The 18273-nt window shown below is 40.6% G+C and overlaps 1 protein-coding gene across 10 annotated transcripts in view; it reads left to right on the forward strand.

The window, feature by feature from the left end:
* The window catches only part of TMCC1 (transmembrane and coiled-coil domain family 1), a 159034-nt gene that overhangs the window by 41746 nt on the left and 99015 nt on the right, over nucleotides 1-18273 (forward strand). For 6 of the 10 annotated variants that reach the window (XM_025272379.3, XM_025272376.3, XM_025272374.3 and 3 more), the window contains 2 exons: nucleotides 977-1032; nucleotides 5366-5637. In XM_025272379.3, the coding sequence (XP_025128164.1) occupies nucleotides 5407-5637 (231 nt within the window). In that variant the 5' untranslated portion in view covers nucleotides 977-1032; nucleotides 5366-5406. Of the gene's footprint in view, nucleotides 1-976; nucleotides 1033-4937; nucleotides 5638-18273 lie in introns of those variants that run through there. The other 4 variants (XM_025272371.3, XM_025272372.3, XM_025272373.3 and 1 more) reach the window with 1 other exon arrangement.

Below are 18273 nucleotides of genomic sequence, written 5' to 3' on the forward strand. Positions count from 1 at the left end.
CATCCATCTTCTCATCTTTCAAAGTGCAGTGAAAGCTTCTTTGTTCTTGAAACTTTTCGAGGCAAGTGTCATAGGATTTCTTCACTTCTGATGGTAATCATAGTTGTCCTTACACATTCTAGCACTTAATTATGTTGTTCTGTGCTGTTTCTCTTAGGCTTCAAGTATGTAAACTCACTTTCCATCCTAGATTAGTTCCTTGAGGGTAAGGTAGGATGCTTTGTTTGCGTAATTTGGAGCACAAAGCAGATGCCCCCCAAACACCTGCCTGAGTAAATTGCCTCTGGTAATGGCTGTTTTCCAGGGAATTTTCCATTTTGGTGCATCTTGAGCCTCAATTATTCATGGTAGACATACTTTTTAAGAGTTGCTTTTGAACGCAAAATTGTGGATGGAGAATTGGAAGCTACTTGAAAGATACTTGCTTATTAAAATTATGCTTCTTTTCATGTTGGTAAGGAATCTGCCCACAAATCGGGAGGCCCAGATTCAATCCCTGGGTCGGGAAGATCCCCTGGAGTAGGAATGGCAACCCACTCCAGTATTCTGGCCTGCAGAATTCTGTGGACAGAGGAGCATGGCAGGCTACATACAGTCCATGGGGTCGCAAAGAATCAGACATGACTGAGCGACTAACACACTTATTTTGCATTTCATTTTACTTTAAGATTAGAATTAATGGACTATCTATTCCTAATTCAGTATCATAGTGTAAAAATATTTATGAAATATACTACTTTTTTTTTAATATTGATGTTCCCCAAATTGTTTTTTCTTGATTATAGTTTTTTTTTTATTATTTCTTTGCAAAATGAGAAAAGACTGAAAAACACTAGAAAAAATTGCCCTGTACTACCACTGAGAGCTAAATGTTACCATTTTGTTATGTGTATACTCAGTTTTTTCTTATGTTTATATAAATAAACTCCCCTCTTCTAAGTTTCCTACTTTGTAATTCTTAATGTTTGCTTTTCAGCTTTCCCTAAAAGGATTCCAGAACACCTTAGAAGTGCTTGAGGAAGAGTGATAAAGGCAAGTATCCAATTTGTTAGCGTCAGTGAAATAATTTGGTTCATAGCCAAACCAAAACGCTTTGGTCACCGTGTCTATCAAGAAAACTAAAAAGTTGGGAGTAACAACTTAAAGGAAAAAAAAAGAAAGATAGTTCATATATAATTTGAATTTTTTTTTTTTTTCAAAACTGTTGTAGAAAATTGTTAAAATTCTGAGAATTTAACCAAGTTTTCTGAAATACCTGGTTTGTCTGTGGCTACCATTTCCTCCTCTTTTTTCCCCACTTTTCACCCCTTCCTCCTGCCCCCTTTCTCCCATATCCTTTTGTTCCCTTTTCTCTCTATTGGTTTCCTCAGGCTTACTTAGAAGGACTTTACTTTTCAGAGAAGCCCTGTGAATAAAAGAGAAGCCAACATTTCCTTCTTATGAAAGAACACTTAGCTTTACAGTTGAACTTGTTTGTGTTAAACCAGAGATAGCAATACAGTTGTTTGGGAAGTTTTATAAGCTGAACAACAGTTATTATTCATTTGAATTTTACTACTGTCTTACAGAAGAAAATAGGGGAGTCTTAAAAAACATTCACTTTATTGAATTATTTTAGTGCTTGCTTTCTTCCTGTCACAAGTGTTATATAATGATTACAGCATTACGTTTTACAGTCAGTGCAACAGGTTGTTGTTTCAAAATTCTTATATAACAATTTGATGCTTAAAGCTCAGTTTAAGTTTCTTTGGTGTTCTATGTTAGGTAAGCTTCTGTTAGTATCATGAAGATATGTTTTGCCTTTAGAAATCCCAGAATTTACTACTCCTCTACTAGGTAATCTGTGCAGCCATGTAGATAGCCTATGCAAGCTTTGGCTTGGAAATCAACACCCTGTTTCTAGGTTTTCCTCCAAATGCTGGCATATCCTTATAATTAATCATTCTTTTGAATTATATGAGAATAAATAATATAGACATGCTAATGAAATCTCAAATGAAGATACAGACATTTAAAAATGTACCATATTTTCCATTTTTTAAAACCCAAGAAGCAGGTTTATGTGAAGTGACGTGAAGTTAATGTGACGGGAAGTGAAGTTGCTCAGTCATGTCTGACTCTTTGCGACCCCATGTACTGTAGCCTACCGGGCTTCTCTGTCCATGGGATTTTCCAGGCAAGAGTACTGGAGTGGGTTGCCATTTCCTTCTCCAGAGGATCTTCCCGATCCAGGGATTGAACCCGGGTCTTCTGCATTGTAGTCAGACGCTTTACTGTCTGAGCCACAAGGGAAGCCCCTTGATTAGTTTATAACACTGCCCAATGAAGCTGATCTGCTGAGTAATAAATTCCTTGTATGTTTATATATGAGACAAGTAGATTGTTTGGTTTTCTAACGAACCTTGATACCATTCCTCTCTTTATGGTGTCTTTTATTATCATGGGAGAAACTTATTTTATGTTTTACTTTCAAAACAGCAGCAACAAAAAATCTGTTGTATTATTTAGCTAATGCAATATAAATAAGGAAAAAAGTAATTTACTTCCTCATTATCAGCCTGCTGCTTTCACAATCCTTCTGTCTTCTCAGGGTCTAAATATCCCAGTACAAGAAGAGGTTAATTGATATACAGTTACTGGATTATCTTGGTTACATAGCCCTTTTTGTCTGAGAAGCTCAGTGCTTTGCAGAGTGAAAATAATTCAATAACTATTAGTCTGCGCTAGAAACTCATGAGGGAAGGTCAGGATAATTAAATACATATACTGTTGACAACATTTTTGCCCACAAGGAGCCCCAGAAAACTCCATATAGCCCAAAACAGTTGTTTATGTCGGTAGGATTAAGGGCTTCTCTCTTGGCTCTCCCAAAGGGAAAAGGAAAAATAAAAGCAACACAGAGTCGGGAAAAGGGTGAGAGGCCCCAGCCGTGTGGCAGGTTTTTGGTGCAGCCACAGAGAATTTGAGTGAAAAGCAGTGAAATTTCCCATCCTCGTTACTGCTCCTCATTTGCCTAGTTTGGGAGCAAAGAATTTTGTGGTATTTAGTTAGTAGGAAGGTACTGGTTAAAGGTCTTTAACCCTGTCAACATGGTTTATGCTCCTGAGTCGTGAAGAGGTTAGGAGATGAGAAGATAGGCGTGTAAGAGTGTGGTCCGCGAAGCCACAGTGACGGTGTCCATCCACATTCATGGTGAGAAGGTCGTCTGAGAGAAGTTACCAGGAAGAAAGGTCTGATGGGTTTGCATTCCTATCACTTTGGACTCTAGGAGCCTGGAGGTCACAGTGAACTCTTAAATCCAACTGATTTATGCCTTTCAGATTGCTGTTTGATGGCCAGAGGTCTGTCTGCGTATGCCCAGACCATGACCACCCTAAGTGCTTCAGAATTGGTAGTGACTTAGTAGTGACTTCAAACTGTTCAAAGTCCTTGGTGTAACGCAGGGAGTTTTAAAGCCCTTTGAAGGAAAAGCTGAGGTAAAATATAGAAATAAAGAACTTCACGCACCACATTTTGTCCTCCGTAGCAGGTTCTGTACATTAATGCAGTTTTGTTTTACATATTTGCAGAAACTCAATTTTTTAAAAAGAGTTTTCTATTATGAGAAATCTTATCCCTACCACACCCTCCCTTTCTTTGGCATGTGACTTCCGTAACTATGGCAGTTGTGCTGACCTTACATCTCTTAGTTTCAACTTCCTTTTAATTTCCTGCACTTTAATGTTGGTATGTGGTTGCTATTTGACCTTTCTTTTTCTCTCCTTTTTAGTCATACCCAGTTACTGTGTCACTTCTTTGCTTTTGAGTTTGTGTGAATACAGCCGTCCCTTGGTACCCATGGAGGACTGGTTCCAGGACTCCTGCAGATAACGAAATCCTCAGATGCTCATGTCTCTTATATGAAATGGCATAGTATTTGCATAGAACCATGCGTATCCTCCCATATACCTTAAATCATATCTAGAGCATTTATAATACCTAATACAACATAAATAAATGCTATGAAAACAGTTGCTGGGAGCATGGCAAATTCAGGTTTTTCTCTTTGGAACATCCTAGAACTTCTTCACCCCAAATGTTTTCCATCTGAGGTTGGTTGAATCTGCAGATGTGGAACCCGTGCATATGGAGGGTGGACTGTACATGGGCAGCCTCTTGTCAGAGTCGACCCTTTTCAAAGAAAGGGATTCCTTTGAGTCTCTTTCTTTGTTCACTGGTTCTGAGCCAAGCTCTGGTCTCTGAAGACAGATTCTTTCTGGATCATGTACTCGTTGTACCGAAAGGTCATTTGTGTTCCAGCAGAGAATCCAACCTATAAGATTTCAGTTTCCATTTTCTTCTCAAAAGAGCAAACCTTCTCAAAAAAGAAGTGTCTAGTTGCCAGTGACCTTGATGAATGTAAATGATAACTGGAAATTCCTCTTTTCCATTAAAATCCACAGTGCAGTTAGATTGGGATGTCCACGTTTCACAGTTATTCTTTGAATTTACTGTATTGAGCTTCAGCATGCAGATAATTAACTATGGTTGTGATTGAGAGGAATCATTTCAATTGCCTCAGCTAGACTATCTGTATTGAATGCTCTGTGCTTGGATGTCTCTCGATTCCCCAAGTAGTGGCTGTTCTCTCAAATATTATTATGGTTTCCATTCCAAGATGACTCTTCTAGTATGTAGTTCCTCTTCACATTGCAACTTGTAGGGATTTTTTTTTAACAACGCTGTTTTCATTTCCTTTGTACTTATTTCAGAGCTTTTCCTCCTATTCTAGAAAATAATCATTACCCACTATCTAGAAAACTATCTTTTAATCTTCTGATTAAAGATTGCTTAATGATAGTGTCTATTTCTTGGGCTAGTGGCATGTTTTTCTTTAACACTGGAGTTTCTGCATGGATTTATAATACAAGCTTTTTTTTTTTTTTTTTAACATTAGGTAGGCATGAAGCCTTCGTCTCACAGCTGCATGTGTAGTTACTGTCGAAGCAATGCCTACCTAATTTGACAGTCGTGGTGTGTTAAAAAAAAATTTTGAGTTTGCAAATAAGCGTATTAAGTCTACTGATGGAGCCTTCGGGCAGTGAACAGTTATTTGAGGACCCTGATCCCGGAGGCAAATCCCAAGATGCAGAGGCCAGAAAGCAAACAGAATCAGAACAAAAGTTGTCTAAAATGACCCACAATGCTTTGGAGAACATTAACGTGATTGGCCAAGGCTTGAAGCATCTCTTCCAGCACCAGCGCAGGAGGTCGTCTGTGTCCCCCCACGATGTGCAACAGATTCAGGCAGACCCAGAGCCTGAAATGGATCTGGAAAGCCAGAACGCGTGTGCTGAGACTGATGGTGTCCCCACCCACCCCACAGCTCTGAATCGTGTCCTGCAGCAGATCCGCGTGCCGCCCAAGATGAAGAGAGGGACGAGCCTGCACAGCAGGCGGGGCAAGCCAGAGGCCCCAAAGGGAAGTCCCCAGATCAACAGGAAATCTGGCCAGGAGATGGCAACTGTCATGCAGTCCGGCCGACCCAGGTCTTCATCCACTACTGACGCTCCTTCCAGCTCTGTGGTGATGGAAATAGCTTGTGCCGCTGCCGCTGCTGCTGCGTGTCTGCCAGGGGATGAGGCGTCTGCAGAGCGGGTAAGTTTCTGTTAAATTACCTGTTAACTTCTTGTGCTTTATATCTAGTACTCTGCACACTTTGCCTGGGTGACTGAAAAGAAGTATCTCTTCAAGTACCCCGAGGCTGTGGCCAAAGATAGTTTCCCTTTTCATTAAATAAGTGGGATGAAGAGTAATCATCATAGCTAATAATGAATGCTTCTAATTATATTCCTGTTTGCTTCCTAACATATTGCCTCAGATGATTCCAGTGCAGTCAGCCCACGAGTTTTAAGAATTACTGAATCCGAATTTCTGGAGCCCCCATTCAGCCCGGTTGGCAAGCTTAGAGCTATCTGGACCGCTCCTGCTCTTTAATGACATGACCCCCAAGGTTGCCCCCATTCTCCATTCCAAATCAGTGCCCTGGTTTAGGCCTTCATCTGTCTCACTGCCCTTTCAGATTCTTTTTTTCTCCATGCTGGACACAGCTTGTGAGAGCTATCTGAAATACTAAAGTCATTGTCATTTCCACTGCTTAAAAAGCAGTCACTGGCTCCATCATTTCCTGAGGGGCAAAGAAAGTTCCTTAAAATGATATGCAGGACCTCCCATGATTTAGCCCATGTGGACTTCTTTACCTCCTACAACTTAACAGCTAGTACTCCTTTCTCACGCTTTTTATTTTTCCTCTAAAGTTTTTCCTTTTGTCCATATCTTGACTTACTCTTTCATTCAGTCATTCGTTCAGCAAACATATAATGAGGTGTTCCAGTCACTGTGGATACTGTGATGAACAGAAAAAGATGTGATCCTTACTGTCATGGAGTTTCATTATCAGATGGGGACACATATTAAATAATCACTTGAGCAAATCTAAAGTTTCAACCGTGACACATGCTACTAGAGCCTATTACAGGAACTTATGACCTAGTTAAGGATGTCACTTCTGTGAGGAAATGGCAAAGATCTCTAGGTAAGCTGAGGTAATTAGGTGATGGAGAGAGAACTCCAGGTGAAAAGGTGCAAAGATAGAAGGACGCTTTCCTGAGTACGAGGGACGGGATGGCAGGTGTGTGTGCATGTCCATACAAGCACACAGAGGGTAAGGCTGGAGAGAGAGAGAGAGGAAGGAATTCATACAGAGGTTTGCAGACAGTGTTCAGGAGTTTCTCTCCATTTAAGAGGAATGAGTAGTATCAAAGCATTTTAAGCAAAGGGGACAGTTGCACCTTTATGATTAGAAAATATCACTGTGTTTATGGTGTGAAGAGTGGATTGGACTGGGTTCAGGTGGGATGCAGATAGATGAGCCAGAAGGCTGTCGTGTCCAGAGAGATGACAGTAGTTTGGATCAAAGACGAGACGGTGGGAGCGGAAAGAAGAATTACCTAAGGGCAGGGGTGTGTCTTACTCCTCATGCCAATAGTTGGGGCTTCCTACGTGGGTCAGTGGTAAAGAATCTGCCTGCCATTGCAGGAGGTGCAGGATCGATCCCTGAGTCAGGAAGATCCCCTAGAGGAGGAAATGGCAACCAACTCCAGTATTCTTGCCTGGAGAATCCCATGGACAGAAGAATCTCGAGGCCTAACCGTCCATGGGGCTGAAGAGTCAGATACGACAGAGCGACTGAGCACGCATCCAATACTTTGGCCCTTGAATTATTGGTTTGATGAATTAGAAGTAAATAGATAGGGAGCAAGAAACGATATCTAGTTAGGGAGTTTGAGAACGTATGCAGAGAAGTTTTTGAAATGGAGTCATCTTTCATTTAATTATTCATCAATACTTACTAAATACCAACTATGTACTAGGCAGTTTTCTAGGTAGTTAGAATACACCAGAAAACAAAACAGGCAAACATATGTGCTGTTATGGAGGCTTACTCTGTATTGAAGGAGATAACATACAGTAGATATAAAAATGAATAATATGTTACGATGAAGTGTGATGAGTATTATGGGAAGAAAAGAGCAAAATTAGAGAAAGAAAGAGATTGGGGTGTGTACAGAGGGGAGGGGAGTTGCAGTATAAGGTAAGGTAAACCTCATTGAGAAAGTAACGTTTGAGTGAAGACTTGAGGAGATGAAGAAATTAGTCATGAGGCTGGCTCTCTGGGGGATAAGTACTCAGGCGGATGAAATAACTCCAGGGTAGGAGCTGACATTCCCTGCCTGACGTGTCCAGGGAATAGCAAGACCAGTGTGGAAAAGCTGAGTGAGGGGGGACAGTAGTACAAGATGGCCTCAGAGAGGTCACGGGTGGCCAGCCTGGGGAGGGCTTCATTGTGATATCTCAGTGTAGAGGCTCTTCCATTACATCTTTATAAAATACCTTGGGATCGGAGACATTTCCCCCCATGTTTGTTTGCTTGGTAATTGTTCCACTGAGTGTTTGACCTACCATTGTTTTAGGTTAGGGATCTGCACACTTTTTCTATAAGTAGTCATTGTATTTTCCACCATATGGTCTGTCTTGCAACTACTCAGCTGTGTCGGAGCATGAAATCAGTCACCCATAACATGTAAATGAATGGGCATGCCGGGGTTTGACTGGTGAACAGTGTCTGGGCCTCGGCCCATACTTTGCCCACCATAGTCTTAGGTGCTGAGAATGTATGAGTGAAACAAACAAACAAAAATACTCGCTCTGGAGAAGTTTAACAAAACATTTAAGTAAAGTGCACGATATGACAGTTGCATAAGAAGATAAGGATTTCTAGGGAGGGAAGTTTTAAGCAGAGTGGTCAGGGAAGACCTCACTGATATACAAGCGAAGACCTGGAGGATGCGAGGGAGCAGACCAAACCTCTGAAGGGAGACCTGGGGAAACAGCAAAGGGTAAGTGCCGGGAGCCGGCGAGAGACATTCCACTCGTGACAAAGGTCATGAGGAAGGAGGCTCGGCATACGCAAAGGCGGGATCGAGCCTCGGGAGTGCCCCCGGATATTCTCGAGCATCTACCCCCAAAAACCAGAGTCTGCCTACTTTATTGCTTTGTGCTCTCACCTCTGACTTTACTGGGGGCTGTCCCCCACCACCATCTCGCTCTCTCTGTCAAAGAGCTAACTTACAGCTCCAATTAATAAAGTTCCTGGGCAATTAGGAGTGTTTAAATCCAAACCCCTCAGATGGCTCTCTAACTTGCCTGACAAGTTTACCCGGACACCTACAGCTATGCATACAATTGTTTACAGTCTCCCAGCCTCGAGAGGCACGGGAAGCTTAAGATATTCAAATAGCTTAGAGCCTCTCAGAGAGTTAGAAACTGTCAGAATAAAACTAGTAAAAGATTTCATTGATGAGCCAATGTTTGTTGCCAAGTTTCCACATCCCCTGAATTGTATCCTTGAATGTGTATTAATTAATATAGTTGGTATGTAGAAAAAATAAGTAGTGGCCTTGGTGTTAGTAACTTTAGACCCTTAAGGTAATAAATTCTTTCCTTTGTAAACCCATTACACATCCGCCCTATAGGAATGTAATTTTATCTTTGGAAGATGGCGCCAAACCTTAAAATAATTACTCTTAGAGAAAATAAGTCTTTGTTGATAAGTCCTTGTCAAGTGTCATAAAATGTTAATAGGCCTTCTGGCCAGAAGATGATGTAAATCACCTAAACCATTTGTATACGATAAATTTGCAGGAAAGAAACCCTGGTTTTTGATAAGGATCAAAGACTGCTGACTTTGCATCCCCTATTATCCTCTATGTGTAACTTAGGGTATATAAGCCCCTGTTGAAAATAAAGCTACGGGCCTTGCTCACCAACGCTTGGTCTCCCCATGCCATTCTTCCCTTTAACTTCCAGCTGAGTGTCCATCTGGAGCGCGGAAAGCCTCTGCGACCATTTATTTGCCTGGGCTTCTAAGACCCACTCGAGAAGGTGTCTAAGGTGGGGCACCTTCCACTATTCGAGAGGGCGCCTGTGGCCTCCGTGGTCAGAGCTAACCTGGTGTCACGGGTTATATTGATTTTCTGCGTAAACCAAGCCACTCAGCTTCTTTTCTCCACTGAATTTTCCTACTGAGCTATCCTCATTCTATTACTCTTACATCTCTAATTAACATATAAATAGTCGCCTAGGCCATCTCTCCTTCGAATACCCTGGATCAGCCGGGGCTGGACCTCGGCAGGTAAGGTCCCAAAGGCCTGTACTATGAGGAAATGTTACGGAAGTTGGATTTTTTTTGGCATTGTTAAAGGGGAGAAAATGATAATATACGTCAAGGCCGTAAGCTGTAGCCACCCGTCTGCCATGCCTGATGGGTGAGGAGCAATACTTGAAACAGTTCTTAACTAGTGAGAATTTGATCTGTATGTCTTATTTAAACTTAGGTTGTATGGTCTAAGTGTTAGTACCTTTCAAAAAAACGAAATTGAACCAAGTCAAGAGCTTATTGACTCTATTTGACGATTCATGGATTGGGCAGCATTCAGTCTGAGCAAATAGAAACAAACTCTGAAGAGCTGTACAGAATAAAAGACTTCTAGGCAGAAGGGAGCAGGAACAAGGAAGTTACACTCATCCAAAAAGTGTGTTGGTTATTGCTAGGTTATTCTCCTTACAGAGCATGGCAAGGGTTACCTAACTAATGCTAATCAGCAAGTTCCTGGTTGGCTGGTTTGAGTCCATTTCTGGGAGAGGCAAAAAACTGGAGTTTAGTTCTCAGTTTGATGATATGGGAATTAGCATAAGAGACTCCATTTGGGGCCTACTGTGTTTTGTTTTGTTAGTAAATTTAAGGTGTTTATATGTAGCTTTTTAAAAAATAGTCATGTCAACTGGCCTTGTCAAAGGTGTAGACTAAAACCCATTCTTTCTCATTCAGTAACAAATAGCTTGTAGACTTAGAGTATGTGAATTTCCCAGGGTTTATAAATAAGGAACACTACCCTCTGCAGTAAATTACTGCATGATGGCATTCTACTCTGTTCAAAAGAAAGGGAGGTTTGTAAGATTGAGTTAACTGAGCCGTGTGCAAAACCAGAAAGCCTAGGTGTAATGTTCTACCAAAGGGGAAAGAAATGAGGTGATGGGAAGGATAATTCCTGTTGCTGACCACAAGGTGGTACCCCTAGACCAGGAGAAGTAGGCGGAAGTGAGGAGATGACTCCCACTGTGACAGGCCATTAGTAATGAAGGAATTATACCTTGAGAAGTCACTAGTTCAGGGAGTTCTTAGGATATGGGCTGGATTGAGTAGTGACTATCATACGTAGCAGTAATAGGCGCTCATTTTAAAGTACTGAACTGAATTGGTAACTGTGGAAATGGAATTGACAATAGAAGAGTGGGTAGAATTTACTGACAGTGTTAGAATTAAAAATAGAGATATTGTTGTATGGCCGAAACCAACACAAATTTTAAAGCAATTATCCTCCAATTAAAAATAAAAAAAATAAATAAAGTGACTTCCCTGGTGGTCCAGTGGCTGGAACTCCAGAGTTCCAATGCAGTGGGGTCTGGGTTCAGTCCCAGGTCGGGGAACTGGATCCCATATGCTGTAACTAAAGATCGCATATGCCACAGCTAAGACCCAGTGCAACCAAATAAATGAATAAATAAATACTTTTAAAAATAATTAAAGATAAAATTGAAAGTCCTAAAGTCTGCTTGGGAGAAGTAGTAAAATAATGTCTGTTTTCCTAAAAACAAAAACATTGAAAATTGTATTTTTTAAATGAAAACCAATAGAGATCTTTCTCGTTTGTGTATTTAGTGTCAGTTTGGTAGCTGATACTATCAAGGAAATGATCCCGGATGGGAAAGTAGGAATAAATCAGAGATGAAGATGTGTTTTGACTTTTCAGTTGTTCTCTAGTAAAGGTACTTTATAGAACAAAACTCATATGCCAAAGAAAGTAACTTTTAGGCTATTGACCCTAACTCAGAGGTCTAGAATGTGTGAAATGAAGGGAAAGTCACTCATTTCGTGTCGTGTCCGACTCTTTGCAACCCCATGGACTATACAGTCCATGAAATTCTCCAGGCCAGAATACTAGCGTGGTAGCCTTTCCCTTCTCCAAGAGATCTTCCCAACCCAGGGATCGAACCCAGGTCTCCCTCTTTGCAGGTGGATTCTTTACCAGCTGAGCCACAAGGAGGTCCAGAATGTGTATGTTTGTTCTAATGCAGTATGTTTCTGTGGTGCGCCACAAGATGCCTTTATTATCCTTAATGATCTTACGCTAACTTTTAATGTGATTGTCCTAAGAGTGGAATTGAAGGTGTAGCTAGAATGTTCTTGACCTTGGTAGACTTACCATGCACAGTTATCATCATAAGGATGCCTCTCCAAGTTTTATTTGGTTTTGTTTTTAACATCTGAGTTGTATTCCTTCTGTGACGAAGGCTCAACATAATGCAAAGGCAAGTTCACTCTTTAAGTTAAATTTAACCTTCTTTTCCTTTATATTACAAAATATATAGAGACTTTAGAGTAATTAGACCTCTAAAGGAACATAGTATGTGCCCATACCTTCTGCTTTCCCCTTTTATTCACAGAGGATTTGAGTACTTTATCAGTAGCCTTCAATCTTGAGAGGGAGGGAGAATTTTGGCCCCCAAAGTCCACTACTCTTTTTTATTTTTTTTTAATCCAGAACATTGTTACAAGAATTTGTCTTGTGACTATTAGCTTCCCAAAGACTCATAGGTAGATAAATAAAAGGACAGACCAGGATCATGTATGATAGAAGATAATTACTAGAACAGATTGGTTTTTCTCAATGATCATAATGCAGCATTTTATCTAAAGAAAGATAGGCAGCTTTGGCAAGTTAGCAAAATATTGTAAGTATTTGTTTAGTTTAGTTAGTTTGTAAGTATTAGCTTTAGTAAGTATTTGCTAATATTTGACTTGTTTCAGTGTTACATCATCATGACCTGTGATTTCGTCAGTCAATGGGAGCAGACCAGATTTCATACTTCAGGATCAGCATGTATTTATTAGGCATTAGTGTCTCTCATTTTATGTATGGTTTGACTTTGAAAGCATCTTGTTTTCTAAATAGAATCCTTTAAAATATGTAAAAGATGTTTGATTTCAAAAATCAGTCTTTGGACAAATCTCTTTGTAAAAAGAATTAGCAAGGATTTGTTGGTTTATATATTACAAAAATATATCTTAAGCCGAAGATCAAGTAAAATATTTGTTGGTGGTAGTTTAGTCGCAAAGTTGTGTCCGATTCTTGTGACCCTATGGACTGTAGCTCACCAGGCTCCTCTGTCCATGGGGTTTCCCCGGCAAGAATACTGGAGTAGGTTGCCATTTCCTCCTCCAGGAGATCTTTCCAACCCAGGTCTTCTGCATTGCAGGTGGATTCTTTACTGACTGAGCAATAGAACTGGCAACTACATTTTATTTTATCACAGTAACATCTTACTGGGGTAAAGAGCCCTGACACAGATTTCGATATCATTGTAATGAGGAAGCTAAGAATTTAGAAACCTTGGTTACAAAATGAGCCCCTTGCAACACGGATGATTTTCAGCCAAAAGATCGCTGGCTATTGCCAGGTGATTAGCAAAAACTCAAAGACTGTTAAGGCTATGGGCTAAGCCTAAGCAAGCTCCTCATTTTACAGATCCAAAAATGTTGGAAAAACAGCCTGAGGAAATACAGCTAACTGTGATACTAGGGACACATCCCTGGGTTCCTTCTGATTCCATGTTCAGCTTTCTTGTCTTTTTATCCTGTTTGTATGTCAGAGAATTGAAGAACATGATTGTTGTGATCAAGTAGGGGACAAGAAAGGGGCACAAAGTTTTTCTTTTTTCAAAATAACTTAAATAAACTTTTTGAATGTGAGCAGTGACAGAGGCTGATTTTCCCACTACTCTTGTTTGGTTTCTTCTGTTACTACTTTTAAACAATTCTGGTCATCTTTTACAGATGAGTAACAAAAGTCATCCTTCTGACTACTACCCTTTGCTGTTGTGGGTCTTGTCAAAACTCATCTTGTAGCCATCAGTAATGCCTGGAGGTAGCTCAAAGAGAAAACTGACCTAAAGAATGGCCTTCTAGCAGTGAGATTCTGGGGTGCTAGATGAATTTGGAGTCTCCCTGGGCTCCATCAGGAAACTGCAAATCAGGAAGATCCTTGGCAGACACAGATGTAAATTTGTGTTTTAAACAATTTACTAAGGACCCTAGAGGCCCATGAAAACTACGGAGTGCTTCAGGAATTTGAGTCTCATCCCTGAGCAGGGCCTGCGCCACTATACTCTGTGCTCCAGTTCCAGTACCTGTGCTGCTGGAGCAAGCGCTGGGGTGTTCTCACGTCGTCATTTTGAATACTTAGTCATACTGGTCCATCAGCTCTTGGTTGGTCTAGTTCTTCGGTGTTCTTCTTAAATTATAGTCTCCAAAACAGAACACAGTTCCCACATGTGGTTAGGAGAGCTTAGCTATCGCTTTTCTCGTTTATTTATTTCATTGCTCCAGGTCTCAGTTGCAGCATGGGATCTAGTTCTCTGACCAGGAATCAAACCCAGGCCTCCTGCATTGGAAGCCCAGAGTCTTAGCCACTGGATCGCCAGGGAAGTCCCTATCACTTTTCTGATTCTAAGATCCGATATGCTTCTTTTAATATATTTAACTCTAGTTTGAAGTTTCTTTTCCTTTTTGCAATCTTTTTCATATCTTTGATTTTCACCTGGTGAAAGTCATAGAATTTAATTCAGAACAGTTGAAATTTTTGTTGATAGTGCTTTAAAAATACAGATGCCCACTAATTTTAAGAATGTTATAAGACTTTGCTAGTGAACTTTGTTTTATCTTTAAAAAAAATTACTTCCCAACTCCAAATAATAGAATTTTCAGCCTACTGGGATAAAGGAAGCCTCTGAAATTATAACAGAGTTTCTTAGGAAATCAGAAGTGATATGGATCTGCCTGGTTCAGTAGGGCCCTAATTTACTTACAGTAAGATAGAACATGTTGCTTTTGTATCATATTTGTGATTTTATGATCTTAGATGTCTTGAGGGCAGGAGGAGAAGGGACAACAGAGGATGAGATGTTTGCATGGCATCACCAACTTAATGGACATGAGTTTGAGCAAGCTCTGGGAGATAGTGAAGGACAGGGAAGCCTGGCATGCTGCAAACAGTAGGACATGACTTAGTGACTGAACGACAATAGATATCAAACGGTTTTTTTTAAAAAATAATATTCTGAAGAGCTGGCACTTTTGTTTAAACTGTTAGAAAAGTTTGGTCCTACAGTGCAGAGTGGTAACCTGAAAAGCAATATTTGACATTTGAATATTGCTTTCTTTGTTTGGGGGTGAATTTTTTTAGTTTAAGAGAAATTCCCAGATTTCATTTCTGAGCGAGAGTCTTAACCAGATGTTGACAAATTAATTTGAACTTATACTTTCTTTTTGGCAAATATCAGTACCAGGGAAGTAATTCATTTCCTGGTTTACTTGGGAAAGATGTTTTTAGAAAGCTTGCGTACCACTGTTTCTAGAGGCCCCCTGCTGATACCTGCTGGTACTGCTGAGAGTATTTACTGAAATGGCTAATTTTTCTGCATTAGGTTTGTGATTCTTACTGGCTGCAGTGTATTTTAAACAAAGTTTCTTGGTTAACTGTCATAATAATCCCAAAGTTTTATTTTTAATTACCAACTTGGTATTGGAACTAACTTTTAACAAATGTTGGCACAAATTCTGAACTTTTGCATAATGTCTTGTGGTTAGTAAATAGCTTCAGGATTTTTACTTTGGTCAGCAAGGTGGTTTTGGTTTTAAATAACCAGAAGATAGACAATGTGCTTTGAAAACCTGTGTGTGTTAGTCACTCAGTCGTGTCCAGCTCTTTGTGGTCCCATGGACTGTAGCCTGTCAGGCTTCTCTGTCCGTGAAATTCTCCAGGCAAGAATACTGGAATGGGTTGCCATTTCCTTTTTCAGGGGATCTTCCCAACCCAGGGATCGAACTCGGGTCTCCTGTATTGCAGGCAGATGCTTTACCATCTAAGCTACTAGGGGAGCCTTTGAAAACCTAATTTAATTTAAATTGCTTGCCTTTTTTAAAGGTCCTAGATAGAGCAGTTTCTCAAAGACTCATTCTTCATTTCCTTGCCTTGTTTTTAGGGTACTCCTTGTGGCAACCTGAACATTTTCTTTAAAAACTTAGAGTATTTTCTACTTTTGTATAATAAGGATTTTGATAGTGTTTTCTAAACAGTACTATACTTGAAAACTAATTTCAAGGATAACTATATTTTAAATGTTAATTGAAATGGGCTTGATAGGTTCTGGGGGTCACTTTGAATATTAAGATTCTGGAGAATCCAGCTTAGGCCTTTAAAGGTAGATAGTGCTCATGCTCAGTCACTCAGTCATGTCTGACTCTCTGTGACCCCAAGGACTATAGCCCACCAGGCTCCTCTGTCCGTAGGATTTTTTCAGGCAAGAATACTGGAGTGGGTTGCCGTTTCCTCCTCCAGTTAAAGGTAGATAAATTCAGTCAAATTAGATTCAGTTTTTAGATTTAGGTTGGAAGGATAATGAAAGATAGGCTCACGGGTCTTTATCCCCCTTCTGGGTGTGGGTGTATGTTTGTGTGTACGTGTGTGTGTGTGTCTGTGTCTGTGTACATGGTTGCCACCTGCATGGAGTAAGCTTGGTGGAGAGCTAGATAGTCCCATTTCTTTGCCACCACTTCTGGACTCTTTTGCCTTTCACTCTATTATTTGGGTGCCCTTGAAGTCTGATGCTGAACATTTATTTATACGTGGTTGATGCTACACTGTTTATGAGTATTTAATATCTGTTGAAGATTCATAATCATATAGTAGGCCTCCTGTGACCTAATTTTTTTAAAAAAAATAAAGGGAAGGTTATTAACTATGGAGAATGCTGCTAAGTCGCTTCAGTTGTGTCCGACTCTGTGCGACCCCATAGACGGCAGCCTACCAGGCTCCCCCGACCCTGGGATCCTCCAGGCAAGAATACTGGAGTGGGTTGGCATTTCCTTCTCCAAGGCGTGAAAGTGAAGTTGCTCAGTCATGTCTGACTCCTAGCGACCCCATGGACTGCAGCCCACCAGACTCCTCCGTCCATGGGATTCACCAGGCAAGAGTACTGGAGTGGGGTGCCATTGCCTTCTCCAAACTATGGAGAATAGTGGCCTCCAAATTATTTTGCTCACCCACACGTTTTACTTTGCCTCTTATATTTTCATATTTTATATAATTGTTCCTGTGTATTATGTTGGGCCTCCCTTGTGGCTCAGTTGGTAAAGAATCTGCTTGCAATGGGGGAGACCTGGGTTCAATCCCTGGGTTGGGAAGATCCCCTGGAGAAGGAAATGGCAACCCACTCCAGTACTCTTGCCTGGAAAATTCCATGGATGGAGGAGCCTGGTAGGCTCCAGTCCATGGGGTCGCAAAGAATCGGACACGACTGACTTCACTTTCACCTTCGCTTTCAGGAATATGACACTAGAAGAATGTAAGAGCAAATTCCACCATAGAACTGTCCAGTGTTGAGGTAGGCTGCCTTGGGCTATCCAGCAAAGGCTGGAGAACCACACATCATGCCTCTTGTAGGAAAAAAGCTCCACGACTCCAGTTGGGAATTGGACTGAGCTTCCGATATTTCTTCTAAGATTCTGTGACTATCGATAGGAATTGATGAGTTGAGCTCTGAAACGTAAAACACTATAGGAGAGTTAGGCTGTGAATGGAGGTCTGACTCAGGAGTGTGCTGGGAAGTTGTTGAACTTCTTCATGCAAACCTCTGCTGTCTTTGGAAATTTAAAGGTTTTTGGTTCTCAAGCCATCTCCACATAGGGAAAACTATTAACGTCTTTTTCAAGCCTGTAGCATTTCTGACTAAAATTGCTAGTCACTCAGTCGTGTCCGACCCCTTGTGACCCCATGGATTGCAGTCCACCAGGCTCCTCTGTCCGTGGGATTCTCCAGGCAAGAATACTGAAGTGGGTTGCCGTTCCCTTCTCCATCCCAACTAAATGGAAGACTAAATATTTAAACAACAAGATTCCAAAAATGGACTTTATTGCTTACTCTGTTTCATTATATCAAATAGAGAAAGAAATGAAAACAGGTTTAAAATAAATGAACATATATTTTGAAGTATATAGTATCACTAATGACTTAGGAAATATATTTTCAATGTTTTCAATTCTGTCTAACATATGCAAGTAGTGTTTCATTAAAATTAGTCTGTTCCGTGGTAGAAATTGAACAGCTTCATCTTTGAACCTTCAAAGTTGTATCACCTTAAAAAGAAAAACCTTAGTTTCCTCCTAAACTCCGTTTGTTTCTTTTCGGTGAGAGAATGGTTGTTTTGTAAGATCCAGCTAACAAAGATAAGTCGGCAATAGACGCAGAGCTTCTTCACGACGCAGATCTTGATTTGAGTGCTGTGAATGTGACCGCTGTGCTGCAGAGCAGCGCTGCTGAAGGGTTTCTGTTGTGGTTTCCTCTCTCCTGGTTCGTGTAATACCCTGTCCTCTCTCACTGTTAATGCAGAGGCAAAAGCCATTCTGCACCCATGACTCTAGAAGTGATACTGAATTCACCAGAACTTGAGACTTTTTTTTTTTTTTTTTTGTAATGACTGGCCATGCATTTATTGAGATGATTTCCATCTCAGCAGCACTTTTCTTTTAAAAATGAAAAAGTCACGAAATGAATG

The sequence above is a fragment of the Bubalus bubalis genome, chromosome 21, assembly GCF_019923935.1.
Source record: "Bubalus bubalis isolate 160015118507 breed Murrah chromosome 21, NDDB_SH_1, whole genome shotgun sequence".
Lineage (NCBI taxonomy): Eukaryota > Metazoa > Chordata > Mammalia > Artiodactyla > Bovidae > Bubalus > Bubalus bubalis.